Source organism: Ananas comosus, linkage group 5 (assembly GCF_001540865.1).
Source record: "Ananas comosus cultivar F153 linkage group 5, ASM154086v1, whole genome shotgun sequence".
In the NCBI taxonomy this organism is placed as follows: domain Eukaryota; kingdom Viridiplantae; phylum Streptophyta; class Magnoliopsida; order Poales; family Bromeliaceae; genus Ananas; species Ananas comosus.
This window is the reverse complement of record NC_033625.1, coordinates 11,683,471-11,708,284: the sequence shown is the minus strand read 5'-3', so window position 1 is coordinate 11,708,284 and position 24,814 is coordinate 11,683,471. Positions and strand designations below refer to the sequence as shown.

The 24,814-nt window shown below is 39.0% G+C and overlaps 2 protein-coding genes across 5 annotated transcripts in view; one reads left to right on the top strand and one right to left on the bottom strand.

The window, feature by feature from the left end:
- Positions 1–24,814, bottom strand: part of LOC109710380 — an 81,051-nt gene that overhangs the window by 38,827 nt on the left and 17,410 nt on the right. For all 4 annotated transcript variants that reach the window (XM_020232905.1, XM_020232904.1, XM_020232906.1 and 1 more), the window contains exons 3-5: positions 10,535–10,689; positions 2,873–3,055; positions 1,644–1,719 (exon numbers count right to left, since the gene is read on the bottom strand). In XM_020232905.1, coding sequence (XP_020088494.1) covers positions 1,644–1,719; positions 2,873–3,055; positions 10,535–10,689 — 414 coding nt within the window. The remainder of the gene's footprint in view (positions 1–1,643; positions 1,720–2,872; positions 3,056–10,534; positions 10,690–24,814) is intronic.
- LOC109710381 lies at positions 5,900–8,100 on the top strand. The gene is made up of 4 exons (XM_020232907.1): positions 5,900–6,335; positions 6,429–6,559; positions 6,640–6,715; positions 6,795–8,100. The coding sequence occupies exons 1-4, from the start codon at positions 6,311–6,313 to the stop codon at positions 7,253–7,255; spliced, it is 693 nt and encodes a 230-aa protein (XP_020088496.1). The 5' UTR covers positions 5,900–6,310; the 3' UTR covers positions 7,256–8,100.

Below are 24,814 nucleotides of genomic sequence, written 5' to 3'. Positions count from 1 at the left end.
ATAGCATGAATATTTATTTTCTTTAGCTATAAAATATTCTAACTTGCCGGCATGGCGCGTGCCGGCCATGCCGTGCCGATGCGTGCCGGCTACAAAAAATTCATGCGTGCCGACACATAATAGCATGAAATATTTATTTTCTTTAGCTATAAAATATTCTAACTATTTATTATGTATTTTTGCCTAATTTTTTAAACTTTATTGAGAACATTACTAACTAATTTAAAGAATAGAGGGTTTTGAGATGTGCCATCAGTACAGAGGCTATATCGTGCCGATATTCTGTTGGCACGATATGGCATGGTAGATATGGGTCGTGCCAATGGACACTTAAATCCTGGGTCCTCATCATGTCCCATTCCTAGCCCAATATCACTAGGCAGTGTAAGACCAGTCTCACACTTCCAGCTGACAAACTGACTCTGCTACGAATTACAACAACCCGACCCACTAGCATGAATAAGTTGTTGAGCCCAAACCACCAATGCTTAAGCCGAAGTCATAATTTCTAGTATGCCCGTCACATATAAGAGTAGTGAATTTATGTCTATTGGATCAAAAAATTATAATAAACTTAGTAAGTCATTACCTTATATTGAATCTTGAGAGATGTTAAGTGATGTATTTAAGGATTTGCAAAACTTTGATTATGTGTGGTCTTTATTTCTGTTATTCTATTTAATGTAATATTAGAATGAGTATATTGATTGCTTTGTACTGACGCTATGCAAGCAAAAGTGCCGCGATGGACTTGTTTCTGTGGCAAAATATATGCACGCTCCTAGTAGGTTTTCAAATGAGCTTCCGTCATTTCTTCAATAAAAAGGGCTCGGGGCATGACAAGCGCAATAGTACGTTGAAAATGACTAATATAGATAGAATAGCAACCTTATATTATGTTGTATCAGATGTCATTGAGTAGCGTATTTCATAAAGAAGACAGAATGCACTGTACTTCCATCAGTAGTGGAGGGATGAACATATTTCTTCTAGACAAGTGATCAAATTAGAAAAACTTACATTATAGTTATCTCAAAAATCATAATTCAATGTGACTATATTAATACAGAACTAATAATAACAAAGGTAGATAGTTTAAAATTAATTACATCTGGCTTGTTAAAAAAAATGCATAAAAAAAATGCATATTGGCAAGACACTTGATAAGCACATCACTATATACTGCAAGGGTTTAAGTAGCCATCGGCATGGGCCGCGTTTACCGCGCCATACTGTGGCAATATGATATCGACAAGATACGACCCATGCCAGCGGCATGGCTTAAACCCTTTTTTCTTTGAAAGTAGCAAGTAATTACTTCAATAAAGTGCAAAAGTTTGATGAAGATAATAAGAAGAAATTTGAAAATATTGGTCAGAAAGAAAATAAACATTCCATGTCATAGTGCGTCAACACATAAATTTTTGTGTCCAGTACACATCGGCACGATACGACACACATCATGTCATGCTGTGCCGACGAGCGCTTGATAAGACCCCATGCCACAACACTTAAATCCCTGCTACACAGGGATCACAGGGAAATAAACTTTGAAATAAATTTGCCAATGAAAGTCTAATTCATGCAATAATCTCTGTCATTTACTGATTGACAAATATAAATAACATAGTTATAAAACATACCATCAATGTGATCATAGTGATGATGAGTAACAAAGACCACTAACTTTCTTGGAAGGGACGCTACAAGATCTGCCAGCTGAACACAGTTTTAGAAATATGTTAAGATGAGAAAAGCATAATGACTAAAAGCTATCTTACATCAAATGAAACTTTGTCATTTGGTTCTAGAATCATTAAAGCTAAAATTTTATTTTTAGATAAGAAAAAGAAAAGAGACATATTTGTTGAACAATCCTCAAGTTTACTCCACGCACAAGTATATTCAATTCTATTTGGAAAAGAAAAGACGACAGACCAGCTTGACATTATAAGTAATAGGACAAGAAAGATGAAATTTACATAGCTAAGGGAAAAAAACAAAAAAAGTAAGAGGAAAGATCGTAGAACGAAGAAAAAGATAGACCGAAGAAGAAATTAGCCAAATAAGAACCATACTGAATTATCCATCTATAAACAAAACAAGTTCGTTATTTGTCTTGCCCTCTCTGAAATAGACACACATATTTTTAACAAAGTTCCAAGGATAGAAGAAAAGAGATAACTCATTGCACTAAAATGAAATGTCATGCAATGAAAGGAGAAAAACAAAATCTCTAGTAGCATTCAATAAATAAGAGAACACATAATTGAATAGTTAAATTAGTCCAAGACACATGATGAAATATGAAATTATGAATAACCATATAAAGCTCGAAGGGCCATCTAGACATACATTCTCAACTATCACCTAAAAATTTTGATACATATGTACTAGACACCATACAAGAAGAAAGTTTGGCAATTAAGCTTACAAGACATTCCTCACACAATGACAAAAGAAAATAAACAAAAAGAAACTACATTAACGTATGTAGTAGGCCACATAGGAACCCACTGACACCTAGTTAGCAGAACGTCAAGACTCAAGACTTCTAAAATTGAAACGTCAAGCAAGCAGTAAATGGTGGAGGTTACCCAGAATCAAGATGCATCACAACTCAGAATGAGGAAAATAAAGCCACATAGAAGCCTGAGGAGAATTCTAGCAAGAAAAGTTGGGATTGGTTCGATCTAATCTAAAACTGAACCTCAGAACCTAATGGTTTCAAACTTGGATCATAATCTCAAAAACTAATCATCTCCATCTGTTTCCGAATATATGCAGTTTAAGAGGTACAAAGTTACAAATAGAACAGGTCAGTATAAATGTGAACAGACAAATGAAAATTAACATGAAGGTATGACCTTACTTTCTTATGGAATTGTGAACAGCATCCAGGATCCATTATAAGTGTGTCACCAGAAGTAACAAAACTCGAATCACTTAATGCATTGACAGCCTTGTCTGGATGTACAATGACTAGATTAGTTGTTCGAAAAGGCACTGTCGTTCTACTCTTCATTGGCACAAGTGTTATTCCAGGAGGGTATTCCTAGTTTCAACAAAACAAATCTTTCAGCATAAATGAGCTTGATTATCATCTGAAACGGATAATATGACCAAAGTAGACAAACGAATGATATATATATATATATATATAGAGAGAGAGAGAGAGAGAGTCCGGCTACTATACTCTTATGAGTACGATCGCCCTCGTACTCATAAGTTGTTTTCGATGATAGAGCTTCCGAATCAATGATCCATACCGTTAAACATTATTTAGAGCATTTAAAACTCCTAAAAATCAAATTTTATAATTTTTCGGCATCATTTACCATACGATCAAAAGGTCACAAAATTGATAATTTTTAACGGCCGGTATGGGATACTTACTAGTTTAACGGTGTAAAAGAATTGGAATAGATTGAATTTTTGATAGAAAATTCTATTCACTACCTAGCAAGGAACACAGTGCCACCTCGTGCCGCGCAGCACGGGCCGTGCCGTGCCGTGCCCCCAAGAAAGGGGGACGGCACAGGGGGGTCTCAGTATGCCCCGTGCCGCTCGAGACAAAGCGGCACAGTGCCGCCCCCGTGCCACCTTTTTTTTTTTTGTTTTTTTTTGGCTTTTGTTTTTTTTTTTTGCTTTTGCTTTTTTTTTTCTCTTTGGATCTATTTTTGCTGTGGGCATCTATCACATGCCCACAGCCTTTGTTTTCTTTTTTTTTTTTGTCTTTTTCTTTAGCATTTGGTTGATTAGTTTGGTGTGGCCCATAGTCACATGCATACAGGTCAAAGCAATTTTTTTTTTGTCTTTTTCTTTGCCATTTGATTAATTGGGTTGCTGTGGGCATCATATCACATGCCCACAGTGTAATTTACTTTTGTTGTCTTTTTGTTTGGCCTTTGGGTAACTCAAAGGCTGTATAATGCAAAGGCTCCGAGTGTGAGATTATAAATTTATGCAAACCCGCCTCCTAACCTCTGCACGAATCTTTCTTTCCTTCGTATTCTTTCTTCCCCTTTCTTTCTTTTGCCGGTGCTTAGCAACCTTAGCTATCTTCTCCTCTCTTTTTTTTTTTTTTTTTCAGTTCTTACATATCTTCCTAAAATTATTTGTCCTCTTTCTTTCGTCGCTTGAAAAAAAGTCACTTGAAAAGAAGGCAAGGACATCTCATATCGCAGATTTGTTTATTAGGTAAGTCAAAAAAAATAATAATTTAAATTTGTTATTTATAAATATAGCGGCTAATTTTTAATTGACATATCTGATCCAACACAGACATCCACTTTCTTTGAGCAAATTATTTTATCAAAATTTCTCGCACTGTGAAGCGTTCGGCGAATCAGGGTAAACAACATCAATTATAATTTCTTTTTTTGCATCATAAGATATAAAATATTGATAAAATTAAAAGCCAAATGAAATCAATTGATATTTAAGTTTATTTAATTTATTTGTCATTTCGTTTTATCTGTTATAATATTCTATAACTTTATCTGTTATAATTTTTTCAAACTTATCAAAAAATAAAAATAAAAACAAAAGAATTTTCAAATTTGGTACTTAGTAGATATGATACATTTTTCATCATATCGTTCTTTTTCTTATTTTTCTGGAATAGATTTTATTTTATTTGTTTGTATGTCAATAATTATAGATCATAATGGCACCTAAACGATCAGAAGATTATGGTTGGCAACATGGACAAATGATTGATACGAATAGGTTTCATTGGAAGTGCAATTATTGTAATATGGTCGGAATGGGCGGAGGTGTCACTCGCCTAAAGAAACATATTGCTGGGGGTTTTTCTGAAGTATCAAACTGCCCTAAAGTCCCTCAGGAAATAAGACATGCAATGAAAATTGAGTTAGAATCTTCAAAATTAGCAAAAAAGAAAGTAAGAGATGATCGAGATGAACTAGATAAACGAGCGGCAGAATATCCCCCTATTGACCCATATGAAGGTATAGGTGATGAATTAGATGCTGATACTAGAGCTGCCATGGAAGCATCTGCACAAGAAAGATGGCAGCAAGATGAAGTCCAACGACATAGAGCACAATTTGGACGGTCTCAGTTTGATGCCGGTGGTGGGTCTGGGTCTGGGTCTGCACAATCTGGTTTAGCTCGCAGTGGTTCTGTTAGCCGTTTGTTCGACAGATTTAAAAAAGGACCAAAAGAAAAAAGTGGAAGACATCCAAATATTATAGATATAGACCCAATGGCCATTCCACACTCAGATGCTCAACAGCAACGTATAGATACAATGTTAAAAAAAGATAAAAAAATGTAGAATTGGTAGAGCTATAGCAAAGTTTTTTCACTTTAGTCATATTCCTTCCCATGCAGCAAGTACTCCATATTATAGATCAATGATTGCTACCATACAAAAAGAGGGTCAAGGAGTTGAACCTCCAACACCGTATTAGCTCTCTAACAAATATCTTGACGCGGAGGTCAATGATATTCATGAATGGGTAAAAAACTTAAAACAACTGTGGGAGATGTACGGTGTGACATTGATGTGTGATAGTTGGACAGGACCAACAAAAATGAGCATTATAAATTTTTTAATTTATTGTAATGGCAAGGTGATATTTCACAAATCAATCGATGCAACCGGTCGATTTGAAGATGCTGACTATATATATGCATTATTGGAACAAGTTTTACGTGAGATTGGTGAGAAATGTGTGGTACAAGTTATATCGGACAATGGTGCAAATTTTAAGAAAGCTGGCAAACTATTAATGCAAAGGCATCCCCATTTATTTTGGACTCCTTGTGCAGCGCATTGCATCAACCTAATGATGTCTGACTTTGGTGAGATAAATCGGGTGAAAAAACTGTACATACTGCACAACGTATATCTAAGTACTTGTATAATCATCTTTGGGTCCTTGTTTAATGGTGAAATTCACAGGACGAGAACTCGTACGTCCTGGTATTACACGATTTGCAACAAATTTTATTGCTCTAAACAGTATCCTTCAAAATAAAAATGGATTAAAGTCCATGTTTGCATCAAATGAATGGCAAACATCTCGTTATGCCTCCACGGCTGATGGAAAATCGATTGAGCAAATAATTATGTCTACCAAGTTTTGGGATTATGTGAAAGAGATTGTTGATATTGTGGAGCCGCTATATGTGGTCCTCCGTTTAGTCGATCAGGAAAAAACACCTCAAATGGGACATGTTTATTATAAACTGAGGATGGCTAAAGATAATATTAAAAAAAAATAATCCACTACGGTGCCAATCTTTTCTAAAAATTATTGACAGACGTTGGGACGTCCAGATGAGCCGGGATCTACACTTAGCAGGTAAGTTAGATAAATTATAACAAAACTATTTATTACTGATTGTTCATTAGTAGTCTTGTATTGATGATGAAGTGATTTCTTTCTTAATGATAGGTTATTATCTTAATCCGTCGTATCATCATCGTTATAATCTTGGATTTGATGATGAACTGTTGAAGGCATTACGAAACGTTATCAATAGATTGGAGAGGGATCCAACATATGCTGCTCTTGCCATAAGTGAGGTATAATATTTTTTCAATGTATTATTAGTTTGCTAGATGTTAATATGCTGATTTCTGATTATTATACTACCATAATAAAGGGAAAAATATTTCGTGAATCCTCTGGAACTTTTGGTGAAGCGGGTGCAATTAACGTAAGACACAATACCGATCCCAGTAAGTAACTCCATAATTTGAACAGTTTACAGCTGATGATAAATCTTATTTGATGTATTTTTAACTTTTAATTGTACAGCTGAGTGGTGGCTACAATATGGTGGATGGGCAAAGCACTTAAAAAAGATTGTTGTGCGTGTCTTATCACAAACAACAACATCTAGTGGATGTGAACGCAACTGGAGCACATTCGCACTTATACATACCAAAGTGTGTAACCGATTAGCGTACGCTCGATTAGAGAAGCTAGTTTATATCCACTATAATATGAGGCTCCGTTTAAGATGTATGCAGGAGGAGTATGATAAGGAAAAGGTATTAAAAACTTATGATCCCTTGGATACAAGTTTTATCAATGATGAATCAGACCCCGTACTTGATTGGCTACAAGATAGAGACAATCAAGAAGACCCATTACTCGATGAGCCTGGAGATCCACCACGATCATTCAGAATAATTGCTGATGAAGCAGGAATTAGTGATGCTGAAAGATGGGCTGACGAGAACATAGGAAGCTCTCAAGATAATGTGCAAGAATAAGCGGCTTTGGACGAAGAATCCCAAAATCCTGCACGTGACTCTGATGCGGAATTCGAACGTCTTATGCAAGGACCTGGATATGGTCGTTCACGTCGTACTCAGAGTCAATCTGGAAAGGAGAAAACGTCTTATACTGCAAAAAGGCCTTCAACGACAGTCCGAAGTGGTAAGAGTAAAAAAAGTATGACATCGATGGATCCATTAGATGCAGCTGATGCACTCCCACAAGATAATGATAGTGATACATCGACACCAGCAGATTCTGGATTACCACAGTCTAAAGATGAATGTAGTGATGATGATGATACCACTAATAGCAGTGAGGATGGTGGCGACTTCATTCCACCAACACAACAGGAGAGTGGAGGTGGTGGTGGCCTTATATTTACTGAAGAGCAAAACTTCACACATGCCACTCAAGATGCTGATCATGGGTCTCGACCACGTCAAACATCCGGAATGGTATATGACCGTCGAAAAGGTAGGAGGTCCTCACAACAAGATTATGGGGAGATGAGAGAAGGTTTGGAGGCAATATCAACTAGACCTCCACGAAGGGATGATACTTTGCAAACACAGTTTGATAGTACTTCAATATCATCGCATCCCTCATATCGACATGGTCTATATGGAGAGATATTTGATTATGATTCATCAATTTATGGCACTCAGAGTGAATCCCAATCCATCCCTGGACATAGTGAAAGCTCATACGGCGAATCTACATCCACTCATGCATATCCACATTATGGTTCTTCTTTTCCATACAATCCATATCCTTATGATGCTTCAGTTTATATGCCGCAGATGACTGTTGTCCATTATATCCACGATCCAGTTGCATATGCAAATTATCTCCGACAATACAATGACCTATATCGGGAATATATGACTTTCTCACAGTACCAGCAATACTTATATCAACATTGTCATATAAATGTTGTATCTGCAACTGACAGTATGCCATATGATCAAGCGCGACAATCTATGTGGAATTTAGCAGTCATCTCTATGTAAAGATGTAAATTTGAATAATTATTATACTTGTGAATTTTATTATTGTATTTTAATTTTTATTCTACATCAGGTATAATTGTATTTTACTTACAAAAAGCTTACATGCATGTTAATTGATGAGTATAATAAGGTATATATAGCAAATATAAATAATTATTCATTTAAATCTTTCAAAATAATATTATAAGAGTTTATTGAAATCAAAAAAACTGAAAAAAAATCCGTGCCAAAGCCTGCCAGTAGGAGGTCATGCGTATCTGTCGGCACGCAAGCGTACCACGTGTCGGCACGCAAGCGTGCCCGTGCCGTACCATGCCAGGGCTGTAACGACACGCCCCCGTGCCACGGCACTTTAAACCTTGCTACCTAGATAAAGATCAATAACTCCGATCTTAAATTGAAGGATCCGATCATCCATTTTTAGGACGTCGTTTGATTTTGACCGTTCATTTTATGCCCATTTGATGGACTTTATTATGATTTCGAAAAATTACGAAATTTATTTTTTAAAAGTTTCAAATACTCTAGATCATATTTAACGGAGTGGATCGTCAATTCGGAAGCTCCATCATCGAAAACAACTTTGAGTACGAAGGGCCCAATACTCATAAGAGTATAGTAGCCCTACTCTACACACACACACACACACACACACACACACACATATATATATATATATAGAGAGAGAGAGAGAGTAGGTCTTGTGTGCTATTAGGAGCGCGGAGGCCTCCGTGCTCCTAAGCCGTTTTCGATGATAGAACTTCCGAATCGACGATAGGTTCCGTTAGACTTGATATAGCGTATTTGAAGTATCTAGAAAATAAATTTTGTGATTTTTTTATATCATTTACCTAGCGATCGAAAAGGTTCAAAATCAACAGCTGAAAATAAAAATCTTACAAAAAGTGGTGATATAACACTAAAATTTTCGATCAAAGACATTGATCTTGCTGTAAATAGTATAAAGAATTTTCTATCAAAATTTTATCTAATTTGAATACTTCTACACCGTTAAACTTGTAAACGGTATACATCAACCATTAAAAATTGTTGATTTTAAACCCTTTCGATCACTATTGATATCGAAAAATCGCAAAATTTATTTTCTAAATACTTTAAATATGCTAGATCAAGTCTAACAGAGCCGCTCATCGATTCGAAAACTCTATCATCGAAAACGGCTTAGGAGCACGGAGGCCTCTGTGCTCCTAATAGCACACAAGACCTACTCTATATATATATATATATATATATAGAGAGAGAGAGAGAGAGAGAGAGAGAGTTGGGCTGGAATACTATTGATAGCAAAAGACTCTTTTTGCTATCAAGTTTTTAACCATCGGATGAGAAATTGTAGGGTTAGGATGATATTAGTCCCTTAAGGTTGAGTGGTCCGTCTAGGATTGAGTAGTCCTCACTGAGTTATAATATTTAATCCAATGGTTGGAAATGATGAAAGAAATTGATCCAAAGACTAAAAACTTAATAGCAAAATGGGCCTTTTGCTATCAATAGTATTCTAGCCCAACTCTCTATATATATACGTAGATAGATAGATAGATATATGCTTCCTACATTGAGTCGAACATATTGAAATATAAATGACCAATAGTAGGATGGACGCATAATTAAGATTCAGGACCATTTGAAAAAACAATGATAATACTCAAGTATATTAATCATTAACAACTAGAGGAAATGAATGATAACAATGTATCTGACTATTTGTTATATTAAAATGTATTCTTTCCAATGATTGTTGTGCCACTGGCAAGGTCTGTGTGGGTGAGGCATGCCAATACTGGCAAGCTCCCCAATCCCAATGGTGTTAACCTGTAGTGGTTGTCAAGATTTTTTTTTTTCTATTTCTCATAAAATTATATTTCAAGGATATTTCGATGCCTATAATAGCTATGAATATGTTCCAAATTAAACATCTCATATAATCTAATAAGAATATAGCCATACACAACAATTTTAAGTACACAAATTCTCATATCACATTACATAAATAATATGAAAAAAGATCACAAATCAAAATCAAAGCCATAATTTGCTACAAATTAGTGTGAAAACACTACCACGAGTGGATCCACTGGATTTTTGCAAGGTTGGCACCTAGTATTTAAGTTCTAAATTTCAAATTTTTGGAACTTATTAATAATGGTAGAAACATACACATGCATGAATCAACATATTTGGAGCCATTTGATATACTTGAAATATTTAATGCAACATCTTCAACGTCAAATTACAAAGAACCTGGCAAGGCAGCATGGTAGCATCTGTCAAGTTTGATGGCACCACTGAATGTGTCAAAAGACCAGAAACCACTAAAGGTCCTAGACGAGAAGCACAGGGTTTGACTTCCAAAAGCAACTTCAGGGCACATTCATTTGACATCCATTTACATGTTTCTGCACAAATACAAACGAAATGGTCATACAGTGCCAAATGATATGGTCATACGACTCATACAGTGTTAAATTGCCGTGCAATAGACCTCATACAGTACAATAGATGTATCTTTTTATGAGACAGTAGAAACATGAAAATGAACCATGCTATCCATTAATTTCATCAAATACAGGTTCATCAAGTACAGCTATAAACAAAAAATTTGCAAAATAAAAGGACTAGACTGTAAAGCAAGGTTACCACATGTCTCGACAAATTAATATGCAGATACAACATTATTGGAGCAACGAAACAAACATACTGGTGTTGCCTTAGAAACTCTACATGTACTATCTGTTTGTCTATTTGACAAAGCAGAAATAGACTGGCCCTTATAATTAAGGTTGACACTAAAAACTGACCCAGCAGACGGTAATTCAACATCACTCAAAGACTTCTTTAATGTTCTAGGAAGGATTATTGCACCAGCATGCACCATTGCTGATCATGTGCCAGCATGCCATGTATTATGGTACATACAATGTCAACAATGGCAAAATTAGCTGTCATGGCAGTGTGGCATCCTTAGCTCATTTTGCCATCCCTTTGCAAAGCATTTTTTATTGGTTTCTCAGGACAAAAACTACTGCAAGAGCTTCTGGAAGCCCTTCTCACAGTTATGTACCTTTAATGGGTACAGATGTTAACTAATTTGATAGAAACTTATCAAACATAAAGCAGAAACTATCAAAAGGGTTGAAGATTAACAAAAACCACCCAATGGGTAGAAGAGAACTAATAGTTAGTCAATTAGTACTTTCGAATTTCATCTAGTTTGTTATCAAATATCTTAATTAACCTGTATGTTACAAGATTCAGCACACAACTCGAAACCGCAACTATAAGAGTTTAGATCTGTAAGATCTACACGTACATAGTAACCACTCTTGTCATATTTTATTAATCTGCTTTCTTTTTGGTCTAGTAAGAGTAATGGATATTAATTTGGGAAAAAACAATTTCTCTAAAATAACCCCCAATATCAAGAAATTTCATCAAACAAATGAATTAATGATGCTTTCAATTATTACGTTTAAAACATTTGCCACTTATGTGTCACTAATTTTGTAATACCCTGAACTTTAGAGTTCTATTCCTGTGTCAGGTTCCGGAACATGGGTTTTGAGGTTTTGGAACGTGACAAGAACCTTAGAGTGGCAAAGGGTTCTGTCCCTCCAGGGCGAGGGAGTGCACCCGGTATCTACAGGTCGAGTCGACCGCATTGCTCGATGAAAGGATGATGTATCCAAGAATGCAAAAACAGGTATAAGCTTCCGTGTGTGTGTGTGATTTGATATCCTGTATAGGCTGTTTGATAATTGTACTGTGTAAGGCGTATTAATGTTCCTACTTGTCACTTCAGATTTGATGGTCGAGTTAGTTGTGATTTGGTGCTATTGGCATAAATGTAATTAGACCATCGGTTGACCAGTGTGGACCTAGTGTGACCACTTAGAACTTGTCTAGACTTCAGATTTGTTCCAAAAGTTTATAATTGGGCCTTGTCGGCAAGTTTGGTGGTTTTGAATGCCGAAAGGGTGGTAGATGCTAGTTGCACGGCCCGGTGGGTGATGGATGGACCCGATGACAGGTGCGGTGAGCACGACCATTGAAGCATTGACTTGTATAACCGAAAGGTTGGTATCGATCGTTGGTGTAGTATGGTCGAGTGATCCATGAATCCTAATGGATGGTGTGCCACCTGCACGACTCAAGCAACTTTGATTGCTAGGGCTAGTGATCCATTTTCAGATGGCTATGAGATAAATTCAATCTCAGTCGTTTTTGGAGTTATTCTCCATTGTGATTAAACCTTGTGTAGGTTAAGTTGTTGATCGTTAGAGGATGTTCGCCCTACCTGGTTTCGGTAGACGACGTCTCCGGTCGGTTCCATAGGAGATTCATAGAAAGCGTTAAGGCTTGGTGTTTTCACATTGAGAATGTGAAGGTGTACCCTCAGTGATCACTCGAGAATGTGTAGTCAAGTTTCGAGGACGAAACTTCTTTTAAGGGGAGAGTGATGTAGTAACCGAGAATATTTTTTGGTGAATTTTTCTAAAGAAGGTGTTTTATTACGCAATTAGAAATGATTTTCACCAAAACAAAAAGTACTACATTTATTGTCCGCCAGTACTGTAAGTCCTATAATAGACCTTGGTGAGATTTGGCGTGATATGGTGATGTTTTGGAGAAGAAATTGTGTAAGTGAAAATTTATTGAATCAGAGTATTTATTCATAAAGCACAACATTTATGGCATTATTTTTTAGGTAGAGGAACTTATAAGCAAAACGCACCTGTGGGTGAGTTTTGGGCAGGAAAATGTGAACAGGAGGGATTAAACTGTAATTTTTGCAATTCGTGAAAAAGAGGCAATGTGCGAAGGAGTTATCATTTCATATGAGAAATTTTGGATTTTCCGTAAGCGGAGGGACTCTTGTGAAACTAGACTCAAAGGGGGATGCGTGAACTTCAGTTTTATGAAATTCTGATTTTCTGTGGAAAACTATGCTGACATTAGGTTAGAGAGAGAAACCAAATAAGGGATCTTTTTATGAAGTTGTGGCTTTTATTGCAAGAGAGAAGAGACTGCGAATTTGCCTCACTTGGAGGGCTTCGACGTAAATTAGGCTGTGCTATGGAGTTGTGTGCAAGAAGGGGAGTAAGTTGCAATTGTTACAAGATAAGTCATATATATGTAATTATGTGTAGTGTACAAGGTTTAAAGTGTCGTAGCACAAGGGCGTACCGCTGTCTACCCGGCACAATACCGCACCGGCATGCTTCCGTACCGACACATGGTACCAAGGTTTTAAGTGCCCGTCGGCACGGACCAAATGCACCGTGCCGTACCATGCCAATAAGATACCGGCACGATACAGACCCCGTGCCGATGGCACAGATCAAAACCCTCTATTCTTTAAATTAGTAAGTAATTTCCTCAATAAAGTTCAAAAGATGTGATAAAAAGACATAATTAAAACCCTCTATTCTTTAAATTAGTAAGTAATTTCCTCAATAAAGTTCAAAAGATGTGATAAAAAGACATAATTAATAGCTAGAATATTTTGTTGCTAAAGAAAATAAATATTTCATGCTATTATGTGTCGACACACAAGAATTTTTTTGACCGGCACGGCTCGGCACGCACCGTGCCATCAAGTTTCCGGCACGACCCCGTGCCACGGCACTTAAATCCTTGCATGGTACGCTTGCGTGCTGATGGATACGCATGATCTCCTACTGGCACGCTTTGGCACGGACTTATTTTAATTTTTTTTTATTCCAATAAGCTAATATAATGTTATTTTAAAAGATTTAATCAAACAATTATGAACATTGGCTATCTATAGCTTACTATACTCATCAATTAACATACTTGTGAGCTTTTTTATGTAAAGTACAATTATACCTGATGTGAAATAGAAATTTTTACAGGTTAGAATTTTTAAAATACAAAGACATCTTTTTTTCTTTTTTCTTTTGACCATATTACAATCTTTCTTTTATAAAATACAAAAAAATAATTTTTAAAATTATTTTAAAAATTATTTGAAAAAAATATTTTTTGATTAATTTTTTTCCAAAAATTAGTAGATCTATCAAAAAAATTAAACGATAAATTATATGACAAATAAATTAAATAAATTTAAGTATCAATTGATTTAATTTAACTTTTAATTTTATCAGTTTTTTCAATTTTCTAACTCAAAAAGAAAATTTTATGTTCAATGTGCCTCAACATTTGTTTATGGAGTTCGATTTTGTTCCCCTAATTGGCAAAAGTTTCGCAGTGCGATAAATTTTAATAAAATAATTTGTGAAGAAAACATGAATATCTGTGGTCAGCCCGAGCCCGCGGTATGGATTGGATATATATAAATTAAAAATTTTCCCTCTATTGATAAACAAAAAAAATTAAATTATAATTTTTTTGACTTGTCTAACAAGTAGATCTTCGATTTGCAATGTCTTTGGAGCGGGGGCTGTGGGGTATCCAGAATGCTTCAAGTACCCTAAAAAACAAAACAAAAAGAAAAAAAAACAAAGCAAAAAAAAAGGAGCGTAGTGCCGGCACGGCACTGTGGTGCGGCACGGCCTCGCGTGCCGCAGTACAAAGAGAGGGGTCCAAGACCACCCTGTATCGTGCCCCCTTCGTAAGGGCACGGTACGTGTCGCCCCGTGGTACGGCACGAGGCGACACTTCAATCCTTGATAGTGTATATGTATATACATGTATATATGTGTGTATATATATATAAATATATATATATATATATAAAGAGAGAGAGAGAGAGAGATGGGCTAGAATACTGTTGATAGCAAAAGTCCTTTTTGCTATCAAGTTTTTAGCCTTTGGATCAATTCCTTTCATCATTTCTAACCATTGGATTTAATATTATAATCCAGTGGGGACCACTCAACACTAAGAGACTAATATCATCCTAACCCTACAATTTTTCATCCAAAGGTTAAAAACTTGATAGCAAAAAGGAATTTGCTATCAATAGTATTCTAGCCTAGCTCTATTATATATATATATATATTATTTATATTATATATATATATATATATATATATATACATGCGAAATTTCCTCAAGCGGGTGTTGGTTGAGTTTGTCGATGGATAAGAAGACAGGTAGAATGCTCTTTGTGGCTTCTGGTGATTGTTATATTCTGTACAGGTGACGGTTAGATACATCGGTCGAGTCGAGGACTCGCAATACTTAGTGAGGTGGGTGCTCCATTCCGAAGTCGGTAAAGTTGTATCCTACTCGGTGTTCCCTTACTTGATTCATTCTATATAGTGGTTGAGTAGTACAACTTATCCTAATTTCCTCGTTGGTAGATGCTTTTACTCTACATGTCGTGCCCGTCATGTGTTTGTAATGCCGTTTCTTAATTCGTGATTGATTTCTCTATTATCGTTATCGTTTGACAGGTAGAGTAGATTGTGATCTAGTGATTATCGACCTGTTTATCATGGACTTGATGGGTCGATGTTCACTCCTTGTTGAGTAATGGCCTTGCTAGTCAGTTGATTTCTCTTCGGTGAGACTTGACCTTATTGTCGGCGAGTTACTCATGAGATTGACCTCGTCGACGGTGTTTTACCTCCTAGGATTTGACCCTAGGGTGGATGACTTATCCTGTAATGGTTTGGTTTTAGCATGTTTCGCCTTGGTTACTTACAGTGTGTCACTCCTCTAATATACTTGTGTAGTGTTGCATGCTAGTCGACTTGGAGAAGTACAGATCTTATGTCCTTGTTGACATCTCTTCAGATTACCTATTGGCTCCGACTGTCGCCTACGGGCAGTGGTTTGACTATTGAGTCTAGTTCATTGGAGCTTTAAGCATACACATGTGACTATAGCTTGTACGGCACTGTAAGAGTCTTAGACAGGGTCCCAAACCTTAGGTTCTTCATTTGCCTGCCCAGTAGGAGGTGATGTTCATAGATAGGGTTCGCTACCTTGAGTTCTCACCCCAGATTTGATATACACTGCGCTTAGACAGAGTCGATGCAGTTAGCGATTTGGTGCAGGTGATTGTGTCCCTCCGGAGTAGTACTTGATTTTTGTTTTCGCGACCTAGTGGGCGAGCTTAGACCGGGTCTTTTTGACCAGCAGTCATAGTGCTTGGGTATACTTGGACTACTACACGTCCAGTTGATGCATAGTATCTCTATTTGAGTAGTGCATAGTATCTGGTAGCTGTCGGATCCCTCATTTAGTTGTTTATGACATTTTGTTATCCATCATCTTGCTACTGTAGTTGGTGTCCCTATGGTGTTGCTGTTACTTCGTTTACAATAGCGGTACCTTTTAGTATATTCGATCATGACAGTTATTTACCGATTCTTTTGCTACTGTGGTTGTTGTATTCCTCATGTTTAGTATCTTCACTCGTGATTATAGTAGCGGATTACTTCGTGTTCTACCTCGTGATGTTTATCTATCTATCTATTTTGCTACTGTGGCTGTTTATTCCTTATTCGCAGTTACCCTACTTACAGTACTCCTTTGTTTGCCAGTGAGTGGGGCTTGTCCTCGTCTATTGGTTGTCCCTACTGGAAAATATATTTATATGTTTCTCACCTACTGTTTTTACAGGTGTTGCTGACAGTGCGGGTCGAGACACGGTGTGGGAGACGCAGGAGGTTTTCCCACTAGGTCTAAGCTGGCACAGAATAGAGAGAATAGATAGATATATAAAGAGATAAACTGCAACATACTCTATCATGCCATCAATGATGATAATGCATGCAACAACTACTATCATGCGAGAATCATGTCCATGAGTAATATAAAGTACTAGTAATGCATCTAACAACATACACTATGTCTACTCGAAGTAATAATGCAAGTCTACTATGCATCTCATGTTTATTACCCAATCTACTATGGCCAACTTGCCTAAGATCTCAAATCTCAAGGTCCTAGACAAAGAGCTACCCCGCTCCTTGCCCGACTCAATCTTGAAGGTCCTAGGCAAAGACGCTACCGCTCTCGCCCGACTCAATCTCGAAGGTCCTAGGCAAAGAGCTACCCCGCTCTCGCCCGACTCAATCTCTCGTCTATAGGTACGAGCCGCTCCATAGTAATGGAATATACAATGCTATTATGCTCTGTAATCACGGAATGCGATGAACACCCCCCCCGCCCCCCCCTTCCCCCCCCCCCCCCCACCCCCCCCCCCCCCCCCCCCCCCTTAGAAATGATATTCTACTAATCATGATACTATGCTTCAACAATAATGGAAATGAGCTACTACATAGTGATGTATCTACAACATGCTACTATTTCTAACCATTGGATTTAATATTATAATCCAGTGGGGACCACTCAACACTAAGAGACTAATATCATCCTAACCCTACAATTTCTCATCCAAAGGTTAAAAACTTGATAGCAAAAAAGGAATTTTGCTATCAATAGTATTCTAGCCTAGCTCTATATATATATATATATATATATATATATATATATATATATATATATATATATATATACATGCGAAATTTCCTCAAGCGGGTGTTGGTTGAGTTTGTCGATGGATAAAGAAGACAGGTAGAATGCTCTTTGTGGCTTCTGGTGATTGTATATTCTGTACAGGTGACGGTTACTCGGTGTTCCCTATACTTGATTCATTCTATATAGTGGTTGAGTAGTACAACTTATCCTAATTTCCTCGTTGGTAGATGCTTTTACTCTACATGTCGTGCCCGTCATGTTGTTTGTAATGCCGATTCTTAATTCGTGATTGATTTCCTATTATCGTTATCGTTTGACAGGTAGAGTAGATTGTGATCTAGTGGATTATCGACCTGTTTATCATGGGACTTGATGGGTCGATGTTCACTCCTTGTTGAGTAATGGCCTTGCTAGTCAGTTGATTTCTCTTCGGTGAGACTTGACCTTATTGTCGGCGAGTTACTCCATGAGATTGACCTCGTCGCCGGTGTTTACCTCCTAGGATTTGACCCTAGGGGTTGGATGACTTATCCTGTAATGGTTTGGTTTTAGCATGTTTCGCCTTGGTTACTTACATTGTTGTCACTCTCCTATATACTTGTGTAGTGTTGCATGCTAGTCGACTTGGAGAAGTACAGATCTTATGGTCCTTGTTGACATCTCTTCAGATTACCTATTGGCTCCGACTGTCGCCTACGGGCAGTGGTTTGACTATTGAGTCTAGTTCATTGGAGCTTTAAGCATACACATGTGACTATAGCTTGTACGGCACTGTAAGAGTCTTAGACAGGGTCCAAAACCTTAGGTTCTTCATTTGCCTGCCCAGTAGGAGGTGATGCTTCATAGATAGGGTTCGCTACCTTGAGTTCTCACCCCCAGATTTGATATACACTGCGCTTAGACAGAGTTAGCGACTTTGGGTGCAGGTGATTGTGTCCCTCCGGAGTAGTACTTGATTTTTTGTCTTCGCGACCTAGTGGGCGAGCTTAGACCGGGTCTTTATGACCAGCAGTCATAGTGCTTGGGTATACTTGGACTACTACACGTCCAGTTGATGCATAGTATCTCTATTTGAGTAGTGCATAGTATCTGGTAGCTGTCGGCATCCCTCATTTAGTTGTTTATGACATTTTGTTATCCATCATCTTGCTACTGTAGTTGGTGTCCCTATGGTGTTGGCATGTTACTTCGTTTACAATAGCGGTACCTTTTAGTATATTCGATCATGACAGTTATTTACCGATTCTTTTGCTACTGTGGTTGGTTGTATTCCTCATGTTTAGTATCTTCACTCGTGATTATAGTAGCGGCATTACTTCGTGTTCTACCTCGTGATGTTTATCTATCTATCTATTTTGCTACTGTGGCTGTTTATTCCTTATTCGCAGTTACCTTACTTACAGTACTCCTTTGTTTGCCAGTGAGTGGGGCTTGTCCTCGTCTATTGGTTGTCCCTACTGGAAAATATATTTATATGTTTCTCACCCTACTGTTTTTACAGGTGTTGCTGACAGTGCGGGTCGAGACACGGTGTGAGGACGCAGGTAGTTAGCGCCTAGATAGTTCGTGCCGTGGATCTCAGTTCCAGTCTCAGATTACTCTTATTTTATTATGGTGATACTATGTAGGAATTTATGTGATTGTGATCTGAGTTAGTTGTATTTGGATTTTTCCTTTGGTAGTTGTTTAGTCGATTCTGACTTATGGTTTTGGAAATTATTTGTAGCTGTATGTTAGTTCCTCCTTGTTCTGATTGCTTGTGGTTACGTATCTGTGCTCCTACGCCGTACATGTACAGGGGAGACTCAGTCCACATGGATAGAGGACGCTCTGTGCATGTGGCGGGTGTGTGCATATCTCGAGCAAGGTTTACGAAAAAAGCATTATACGCTTCTCCGCAACTCTGTTTTCAAATCGAAAGGATTTCTCAAGATTAGCTTTCCAAAAAGGGCCCAGGGTGTGACAAATTAAGATGGTATCAGAGCAAGCTAAACCGCAGGTTTAAGATAACCCACAGAATGACCTAAGGCTTTTAGGCATGTGAGAGCACGGGGTTGCTGTGTGGGATTAGGAGTCCCGGTGTGACTTCAAGTCAGGTCGGTGTTTGACTTAACCCCGTTTTGTATCTCAGGAAATGGTATGTTTCCAGTCTGGTAGGCGTGGTGGTGATGGGTGCATTCGCATCGGTGAGCCTAATGGCTCGGATCGTGTTCAGTGCCTTGAGGAGCGGCTGACGGCATTAGAGAGGTTGGTTCAGCGGTTGGTACAACAGCAGGCAACCACTAGAACCAGTCAGGCTTCAACCTCCTATCCAGACCTTTAGAGGAGCTACCGATCCTCCTACTGATGTTGTGCCACCTATGCTGGCTGGTGTTGAAGCTGTTAGAGCAGCTGGTACTGTACCGATGGCCACTGTGACGGCAAATCCGACAGTCGCGGCCACTGGAGTGTCTTCTCTACCGACTGGATATCCTATCTCTACAGCCAGTGACTTGCTCTTGCGGCAGAGCGGGCCTGAGCTAGGGCGAATTTGGTGGAATTCATGAAGTTCAAACCTCCGAGCTTCAATGGCGAAGGTGATGACTCATGGGCTGTTGAGAAGTGGGTCGATCATATGCAAAAGTTGTTTCGGGCTCTAGATCGAGGAAAGAGATAAGATCCCTTTGACCGCCCATTTCCTTAAGGGTGATGCCAATTGATGGTGGTCAAGGCTGTCGGATCGTCGCTATGCAACTATGCCTCTTCCATCATAGGGTGAATTCAAGGAGATGCTCTTCAATCAGTATTTCAAGGAGAGCACTAAGAAAAGTTTGGAGTGAGACTTGGAGAGATTACAGCAATGGAATCGAACTGTGCAAGAATACGAGTGAGACTTCTCTCGTATCGTCGACTTGATTCCGCGTGTGGTTCATGATGAATGACATAAGGCCCGGATGTTGGCAAAGGGTTTACAGTCTGATATCTGACGACTACTCTCTTCTCATGGCAACCTTACCTTCGACGAGTGTATCGGACGGACCTTTATAATTCAAAATGATGTTGAGGAGCATCGCATTGAGCAAAAAAGTTTGGGCAAAGGTAAAGAAAGGAAACGGCCACACCAGGGATTTGGGGGTGTCTTCAAGCAGTAAAGGGTCATGCAAGCATCCTTGATCTCAGCCAACTGTGAAGAGTGCACCGACAGTCAATCAACAGCGAGGTAGCAAGTTATGTGCAATTTGCGGTGGCAAGCATTTGACAACAGTTTGCTCTCATCGACATAACCACTGTTTCACGTGTGGACAGCAGGGGCATAAACAAGCTGATTGCCCCCAAGGATCAGGTGCGACTCATATAGCCACTTCTGCCCAGGCAATTCCATATGAGAACTGAAGTAGTGCATTCGTTGCGGCTTTGACGGGGCATCCGTCAGCATCACTCCAGGGTGAGGGAGTGCACCCGATATCTACAGGTCAAGTCGACAGCATTGCTCGACGAAAGGATAATGTATCCAAGAATGCAAACACAAGGTATAAGCTTCCGTGTGTGTGTGATTTGATATCCTGTATAGGCTGTTTGATATTGTAATGTGTGAGGCGTATTATTTTGATGGTCAAGTTAGTTCTGATTTGGTGCTGTTGGCATAAATGAAATTAGACTATCAGTTGACCAGTGTGGTCCTAGTGTGACCGCTTAGAACGTGTCTAGACTTCAGATTTGTTCCGAAAGTTTATAATTGCGTCTTGTCAACAGGTTTGGTGGTTTTGAATGCCGAATGGGTGGTAGATGCTAGTTGCACAACCCGGTAGGTGATGGATGCAGTTAGTACGACCCGATGGGTGACAGATGCGGTGAGCACGACCCTTGAAGCATTGACTTGTATAACCGAAAGGTTGGTATCGATCGTCGGTGTAGTATGGTCGAGTGATCCGTGAATCCTGATGGATGGTGTGCCACCTGCATGACTCAAGCAACTTTGATTGCTAGGGCCAGTGATGCGTTTTCAGATGGCTATGAGATAAGTTCAATCTCGGTCATTTTTGGAGTTATTCTCCATTGTGATTATACCTTTTGTAGGTTAAGTTGTTGATCGTTAGAGGATGTTCGCCCTACCTGGTTTCGATAGACGATGTCTCCGGTCAGTTCCATAGGAGATTCATAGAAAGCGTTAAGGCTTGGAGTTTTCACATTGAGAATGTGAAGGTGTACCCTCAGTATTCACTCGAGAATGTGTAGTCAATTTTCGAGGACGAAACTTCTTTTAAGGGGGGGAGTGATGTAGCAATCAAAAATATTTTACGATGAATTTTTCTAAAGAGGGTGTTTTATTACACAATTAGAAATGATTTTCGCCGAAACAAAAAGTGCTACATTCATTGTTCGCCAATACTATAAGTCTTATAATGGATCCTGGTGCAATTTGGCATGATATGGTGATGTTTTCTGGATGAAATTGTATAAGTGCAAATTTATTGAATCGGAGGATTTGTTCATAAAGCACAACATTTCATGTGTCAAATGACATTATTTTTGAGGTAGAGGAACTTATAAGCAAAACGCACCTGTGGGTGAGTTTTGGGCAGGATACTATGAACAGGAGGGATTAAACTGTAATTTTTGCAATTCGTGAAAAAGGGGCAATGTACGAAGGAGTTATCATTTCATATGAGAAATTTTGGATTTTTCGTAAGCGGAGGGACTCGTGTGAAACTAGACTCAGAGGGGGATGCGTGAACTTCAGTTTTATGAAATTCTGATTTTCTATGGAGAACTATGCTAACATTAGGTTAGAGAGAGAAACCAAAAAAATGATCTTTTTATGAAGTTGCGGCCTTTATTGCAAGAGACTATGAAATTTCCTCACTTGGAGGGCTTCGACGTAAATTGGGTTGTGCTATGGAGTTGTGTGCAAAAGAGGGAGTAAGTTGCAATTGTTATAGAATAAGTCATATATATGTAATTATGTATAGTGTATATGTATATACATGTATATGTGTGTATATATATACAGATATATATATATATATATATAGAGAGAGAGAGAGAGAGAGTTGAGCTGGAATATTATCGGTAGCAAACGGACTCCGTTGCCACCCATTTGTTTTCAATGATGGAGGCACCAAATCGACGATCGGCACCGTTGAATATGATCTATACCACTTGAATCATCTAAAAACCAAATTTTATGCTTTTCCGATATTGTTTTCTTGTCCATCAAGTGGACACAAAAATGAACGGCTGAGAATGAATATCCTTTAAAAAGTGATGATATGAATCTTATAATCAAGATCGAGAGTATAGATCTTGTTCTAAATAGTTTAAAGAATTTTCTAACCAAAATTCAATTGATTTGAATATCTTTACACCGTTAAACGAGAAAACGCCTTATATCGACCATTAAAATTACAAATTTTGAAACCCTTTGATCATTAGGTCAATGATGTCGAAAAGATTTGAAATTTAGTTTTTAGATACTTCAAGTGATATAGATCATGTTCAACGGTGCCGATCGTCGATTTGAAGACTCCATCATCGAAAACAAATGGATGGCAACGGAGCCCGTTTGCTACCGATAGCATTCCAGCTCAACTCTATATATATATATGTATATATATATATATATATATGTATAGATGTCACACCCCAATAATCTCACATCGGATAGGAATAGGGATGTGATTGGGTATATAAGAGACTTAGACACTAGTAATAATAACTGGGCTTAAGTATTTTGGGCCGATGGTTGGGCCCAACAAGTTATTGTTGCTAGTGGGCTGGGTCGTTACATTTGGTATTAGAACCTGTTCACCAGCCAGAAATGTGTGGCGAGTCTCGGCTGAGCCAGGGTCTGAAAGACAAAGTGATAGGCTATGCTGGAGTCTGAATGACAAAGTGACCGGCTATGCCAGGGTCTAGATGACAAGGCTAGCGAGACGAGTCTCACATCGCCTGGTGATCTTGGGCTATGTGTGTGATTGGACTGACGAGGACGTCAGGGCCTTAACGGGAGGAGTTTGTCACACCTCAATAATCCCACATCGGATAGGAATGGAAATGTGATTGGGTATATAAGATACTTAAACACTAATAATAATAACTGAGCTTAAGCACGCCGATGGTTGGGCCCAACAAGTTATTGTTGCTAGTGGGCTAGGTCGTTACAATAGAGGTTAGTAGGGTTGACTATGAGTCATCGCCCTTCTCCCCATGTCGTACGTTACCGTGCTTCGGCGATTCTCAAGCCAATGAGGAAGCCTTCTAAGTTCTCTATCTATAGAGGTGACCCCGCCGCCCCTCTCGGGCTGCAAGCGCCGCCGGCGCCTCGTCGTCGCCGCCTCCGAGCCAAAGACCCCCAGCATCACCCCCCACCTCGGGCAAGCCTCCCCCAGGCTACGATCCCCTCGGATCTCCTCCTCTCCATCTTCTTCTTCCTCGGGCTGCAAGCATCACCGCCAGCCCGTCGACGCCGCCGCCTGTTGAGGCACTTCCGGCGGCCTCCATCTGCTAGTTAGGTCCCCCTCTACCTTACCTCCTTGGATTAGCCCAGGGCTCCCCGAAGCTCTGTAGATCCTGCATAGTTTTTGGAAACTTGGTGGTGGTCGAGCTCCTTCTTCCAGCCGCCGCTGCCGGCCTGCGTGTGCCCCGTCATTCATCCTCCCTAGCCAACCTCCCTCTGTGCCCCAGCCACGCACATAACCTCCCTAGGCTACCGGCCTGGCTGCTGCTCCCTCGCTGCTTGCTTTGGCCTTGATTCTCGTCGTGGGCTCTGTTCCAGCCAACCGGCACCTCCGCCGACTCTCCACTGATGAGCACGGTTACCCTCGACATCTGTGTCGGTCCGTGCTCCCCCTATTTGCAGGTCTTCCTCTACGCCGTGCTCACCTCGCTGATATGATATGGACGCTCGATGGAATCGCAGATCTATCGGGTACTTGAAACGACTCCACGTGGCTTCAACACACTCTCCGATTGTCAGTGATCGTTCGAGTGACTTTGGTGCTAGTCCATTGCAGCAAGTGCAGCATCGTCAACCCTTTGTGCAGTTGGTCGACTCCCAGTTTGTGCAAATTTGATAAAATTATGTCAAAACCCGACTCTCTTCTATAATAAATGTTTTACATACAATGT

Excerpts from the sequence above, each read along its gene's own strand:
- LOC109710381 (XM_020232907.1), top strand. The coding sequence starts at position 6,311 with ATGAGCCGGGATCTACACTTAGCAG. Across the intron at positions 6,336-6,428 it reads CCGGGATCTACACTTAGCAG|GTTATTATCTTAATCCGTCG; the intron begins GTAAGTTAGATA and ends TCTTAATGATAG. Across the intron at positions 6,716-6,794 it reads AAGACACAATACCGATCCCA|CTGAGTGGTGGCTACAATAT; the intron begins GTAAGTAACTCC and ends TTAATTGTACAG.